The sequence below is a fragment of the Chanos chanos genome, chromosome 1 (assembly GCF_902362185.1).
Source record: "Chanos chanos chromosome 1, fChaCha1.1, whole genome shotgun sequence".
NCBI classification, from domain to species: domain Eukaryota; kingdom Metazoa; phylum Chordata; class Actinopteri; order Gonorynchiformes; family Chanidae; genus Chanos; species Chanos chanos.
In genome coordinates, this window is record NC_044495.1 from 38,472,211 (window position 1) to 38,478,047 (window position 5,837).

At 43.2% G+C, this 5,837-nt stretch overlaps 1 protein-coding gene across 1 annotated transcript in view; it reads right to left on the bottom strand.

Moving 5' to 3' along the window:
• nav2b (neuron navigator 2b) overlaps nucleotides 1-1,689 on the bottom strand; it is a 63,595-nt gene extending 61,906 nt beyond the window's left edge. Inside the window, exon 1 of the mRNA XM_030788376.1 lies at nucleotides 1,483-1,689. Coding sequence (XP_030644236.1) covers nucleotides 1,483-1,689 — 207 coding nt within the window. The remainder of the gene's footprint in view (nucleotides 1-1,482) is intronic.
• Between the last annotated feature and the right edge of the window lie 4,148 nt (nucleotides 1,690-5,837).

Here is a 5,837-nt window from a genome sequence, read left to right on the forward strand (position 1 = left end):
AAAACAAACGCGCCAACTGAAAATGAGAAAAGCCAAGTTGCGTAACTGTAAACGTTTATCCCAGTCTGCGCCGGCCGCGAGACACATTTTTAATAGCAGTACGTTTTTAACGGGGCACTTTGCTTTTTCTGCTATTCCATGCATCGTGTAATCGTAACCATGTCAACAGACGTTTAGTCTAGCTGGTATGATGCTCTCTGTAAACCTCACTCATAATTGTGAAATTTTATATATATATATATATATATGTATATAGTTACACAGATAAAATACACCCTAGCCAAAAAAAATGTCGCACACTCTAATATTTCATTGGACTGCCCTTAGCATTGATCACGGCACATATTCACTGTGGCATTGTTTCGACGACCTTTTCCAACGTCACAACATTTATTTCCATCCAGAGTAGCATTAATTTTTAGCCAAGATCTTGTTGATGACGGGAGAATCGAACTACTCCATAAAGGACATTCAGTGGGGTTAAGGTCAGGACTCTGGTGGCCAATTCATGTGTGAAAATGATGCCTCATTCTCCCTGAACCACTCTTTCATAATCAGAGCCCGATGAACCTAGGCATTGTCATCCTGGGATATGTCCATGCCATCGGGGAAGGAAAAATTCATTGATGGGATAACCTGGTCATTCAGTACGATCACATACTCAGCTGACTTCATTCTATTGCCATATAACGTTGCTGAGCCTAGACCTGACCAACTGAAGCAACCCCAGATTATGACACTGCCTCCAGAGGCTCCAAATCCAAATGGTGACTTTTTTTTTTTTTTTGGCCAGGCAGTGTACCACCCGAACACTCTCCTAACACTGACCAGTAGGGAGCTAATGAAGCAGTACCTATTAACAGTACTAACAGCATTAACAGACATCACAGTTCACATCGTATGGCCAACACTGCACTAGATGATATTTCTGTTTTTGAATCTGATTCTGCTCAGTAACATAACTGCATGTCAGAGAGGATAATCAATCAACAAGAATGGACGTTTCTGTATATCTATAACTAAAATCAGTACTTCAGGTTTTATGTAGCCATTAATGGAAAAATAATGTAAAACAGGATGTATTATAAGGTCCATTCAGAATTTCAAGAAGAGTGAATTGTCCTCTGAAAAGAGCCAAGAACCATTCCCTTTTTTTTCCACTGTCTCAAATGATTCACAGAGAATGCGTGTCTGACCAGAGATGGTCCACACTGACAATATTAAATGCACTAAACAAGCAGGGCACTCAAAAGCTAAACTGAGAACTGAGAACGTAGGTTGAAGAACATCTCAAGAGTATATTGATGTAAATATATGATGCTGCATCTATACCAGTCCCCTAAAAGAATCCACATACAGCAAACTTTTATCTGAACATTTACAGCAGTTTCAGCTGCACACACATACAGCCGGTGAGCACAGATGTGCATGCGAAAAGACGGATGAAAGAATTTAAACACAGACGAATAATTAGTCTCTGACCTGGGAGTCTCCTGCCTTTCCCTTCGAAGTTTGGCTTTTCTTCTGGAGAGTTCCAGTGCTCAGCCTGCAGACAGGGGTCTTTAGGGGAATTTGACTGGAAGGGGGAGGCTTCAGGCTGCCTGTCCTGGCAGGAGGGACTGGCAAAGCACTTTGTAACGGTTTGGGCAGTCCAGACTTCATCTTGGAGGCTACAAGAATGGCTGGCATCTTTCTATTTGGTCTTTCCTTCTCAAAGTTTGGTTCATAAACCAGCAAACACACACACACACAAACACACACACACACAAACACACAGACACACACACACTGACACAAGCATCACCGCAACCCGAGCACGCTTCAGAGTAACCACACACACTGGTTCAGCAGCTGGAGAGAGTCAAGTTAGTATCCACACATATGCACGTACACACATCCACTAAAAGCGTGGTGAGGTCTCGACAGAGCATGCACATATACACACACACACACACACCCATAGAAAGTCAGTAGAGAGTCTTTAATAAAACAGTTTTCCCACGCCAGGCTGCCCAATCACATCCCCTGCTTTTCTTTTTTGGTTTGTTTTTGCCTTTTTCCAGTAGTGCTCTGTCAAACATTTGAGGGTGAAATTTGAGGCTCCTCCTCCCACCTGTTCCCTGTTCCAGAAGTAGCGTCGCCTGATTTATCCCAAGTGCAGACCAAACTCAGACGCCACTTGACTTTCTATTGAAAATACATACGGACACACACACACACACACACACACACACACACACACACACACACTGAGAAACAGCTCCACTTCGATGAAAAATTCAGCTCACAGGGAAAGGCAGAAAAGGCAGAGAAGAACTGCTTATTGAGAGAGAGAAGAAAAAAAAAAGAAGCTAGCAGCAGTGCTGAACGTTGCTGGGAGGACAGCACAGGCTTTAGGACAGCTCAAAAAGCCATTAGCTGGGTAACAGATGAATCTCAAGACAGGGGCAGAACTCAAAAATAAACATTGTTGGGCGATAGGCTAATCAGTCATAGTATCCACTTCCCCTTTTCTCTCCTTCTTTTCCATGCCGGTGCAGCAGTCTGTGAGGAGTGCGCTCCGTCAGTGTGGTCATCGTAGAAACAGCCAGGTCTATAGTGGGAAGCTGAGACGCATTCACACACAATCACACTCACAGCCACTTCGCACGAGAGGCTCCTTTTAAATCTCTCTGTCTCTAATTCTCTCGCTCAGTCGGGGATCCACGCCAAGAGAACATACCACTTTAGCTAAGTAGGAGCAGGCTGCCCTTTTCTAAACACAAGGGAATTCTCAAACGTCCTTGGTTTGCCAGTTTGACTCTTTTCTTCTACGGAGTCCATTCACAGTCTGCTAACATTACCTAACATGAAACATCATCAACTTTGTTTTAAAGTTTCCATGTAGATCCCAGGTGAAGTTATAGTTTTTTTTTTTTCGTCTCCTTCACTCTCCTGGCAGCAGGATGGAAGAGGGTGTTTGATTACTGAGGTCGAGGTTTAGCCAGTGCTCTTGGAGACAGAAATGAGTATCCCAGCAGTAGTTCTCAGAGTTGCAGGACTGAACCCAATAATCCCTGTGGGAGACATTATTGGGAAAGACTCCATAGTTCCACTGTGGGAATTGATGCATGTCACTTCAGGGGGTTTTTCTGCCTCTTTATCTTTTTTCGCCTCTCTGACAGATTTGTTCTGGGATTTCAAACACAGTGGCTGATCTAGATCTACCTGAGCATCACCATTAGAAAAAGTCTAACAAGCACACACTAATCCACATTTAGTCTGTCCAGTAAAGCCAATGGAGCAAACATATGCTGAACAAACTGTAGGTAAGTCAAATCTCACTTACAGGAAAAAATACCCATCTGTATAACAGTCCAGAAAGCTTTCCCTTCACAACCATGCCTGGAATATGAAGGAAATATATGGTTCATTAACTGAGAGCATGAGGGAGTGAAATATGTTCTCTTTTCTAACCAGGGCAACAGAAATCAAATATGGTCAAAGATGAGTTCTTTTTTAAAGCTCCTGACCAAACCCAGGAGATTGTAATGGCCAAAACTTCCACTGTGGTTCAAACATTCAACCTTTTCCTGACATTGTCATGTAACCCACACCTCAAAGGGCCCTTAAATATTCAATTTTAAGGTGAAGGACTAAGGCAGTATTCAGATTAGATACAGAAAGAAACACGTGGTAACAACAGAACTATAGTGATTAAAGAGGAGTCCTGCTATTAGAAACCCTCTTCAAAACCTTCAGAAACCATGTCTGTGATGAGCCTGTGTTTTATGATGATGTGGGTTGAATTTACCAAAGTTGTTTGTAAGTAGTGCAAGTGAAAGCACCAACTCACTTGGTTCATCGAACTAAGCTAAGTTCCACACATCCCTGTCTTGCATTTGTCCTGTAGGTTATAACTTGTCTTTCAGGTAGAACATGAGCTGAAATAGCTTTGAAGAATCAGTGCTCATATTCTGCAAGTCTCTTCCCTAATCGGAGTTCAGCCTCTTTGATAACTGTGTGCTTGCTTGGTAAGGTCAACAATTCAGGCTAATTAAATCCCCATGGTCACTCCTCATTTACTGCGACCCTGTCACCAGTCTTCATCTTAATGGTCATAGGAAAGCAGACGAACTCACTTTCCATTATGAAAAACCAGTTGCCACGGTGGGTAACTAGAGCCTGACATTGGCTTGACAGTTCCACTTTACAAAACATTTTAAAAGTTTAACACCTGAGACTTAATCTGGGTCAATACCTGTTTCATTTAACAGTTCAAATATTCTTCTCTGATCTCACTTTAATTGGACGAGCAAAGCCAGGAACTGTATGAAAACAGCACATACAGAGAGACAGAAGACACATCTACAGAACGTAGATGGGGAGGGGTTATTTCACACCGAATGGGAATAGGTTTTATACTTGTTCCACACACTACATTGTCCTGAACATGAGAACAGGTCACATCCAGATGGTCCCAGGATCTCTAGTGAGTGCGAGCGTGTGGACTGATCACCTGCAATATGTTCACCTGGGGCATAGTCTGCCACTGCTCTACAGTGACTTTAAATGCTGAAGACAGACAGATGTCAGAATGATCAGAGGAGTGGTCAACGTAACGGTGGATTAGTCAGTCAGTAAAGCTCGGCTCCACAGCCAGACAGCCCAAGAGGCTTTATTACACGACACCGGACAGCAGGTCAGGTGAGGTCAGTATCAAGTTCAGTTAAATGAAAAAAAAGGAAAAAAGGAAAAAAAGCTTAACAATGAATGAAAACGTAGCATCTGACATTGATAATTTAGTTAGTTTTTTTTTTTTTTTAAGCAATTCTGATTATGACTGAGAAACCCACAGGGAGGAAAAAAAATTATGACTAACACAGCATAATAACAGCTCTATAAGACATGGAAAAGATTCTGCTGTGGCTGGGAGCCCAGGAGAACAGAGTTGGCCTTGTTCCTTTCGGTGGGTGACATGGCTGGGGTTACTTTTCCTCTCAGCACTAGGTACCTGTCAGAGGAAGCACGTTACAGTCACTCAGCGAGACCGAGGGGGTTGTCACGCGACAGGGAGACTTACATTGTGCCAGGTTTCATGATGTGATTATTATGAAGATGACTTACAAAGGTTACCTAAATTACAGTAACACCATTCACTGTTAATGGTTATGGAAGAAAAAACAGTGAGGTCTTTATCAGTCAAGCTTGTGTGTGTGTGTGTGTGTGATGTTGGGCAGGCACTTCGCTTCAGTAAATCCCCCATTACGACGTCCAATCACAGCAGAGTGCCACCTTCGCCTGTCATCTAAGCTCTTTCTGAATGAGACACATTCATGATTGGAACTGAAATCACACTCACACACACACACACGCACAAACATCTCTCTGACTATCTCTCTCACACACGAACACACAATGTTGCAAGTGTTTCTGCGTCACCGTGTGTGCCTGTCTGAATTTATGCTCTTGCGTGTGTTCTCTGATAAGGGGCCTAAGAGGAAGAACCAACCACTGGCTCCTTAACATGTGTAGATAGTGCTATCATTCAGTTCACATCCCGTTCTGATTCAGCCTTTGCAGGCACTCCGCTCAGTGTGGAGGGTGGCAGTCTTCTTTTGGCATCAGTCCGGCCCACTCACCACAAGTTCTGCTTTATGTCCGGCATATGCCAGGGGTTAAAACGGGCACCCGTAGATGAAACTGAGCAGAGCGCATGTTAATGAAAGACACAGCCGCTGGCTGATAGAGAGCAGATACCAAAGCTAAAAGGGACAGTTCAAAGCACGCTACTCTAAAGACACGACAAAAAGTACAGCACAGAAAAGTCCAACTGTGAACACTCAGCAACATGATGT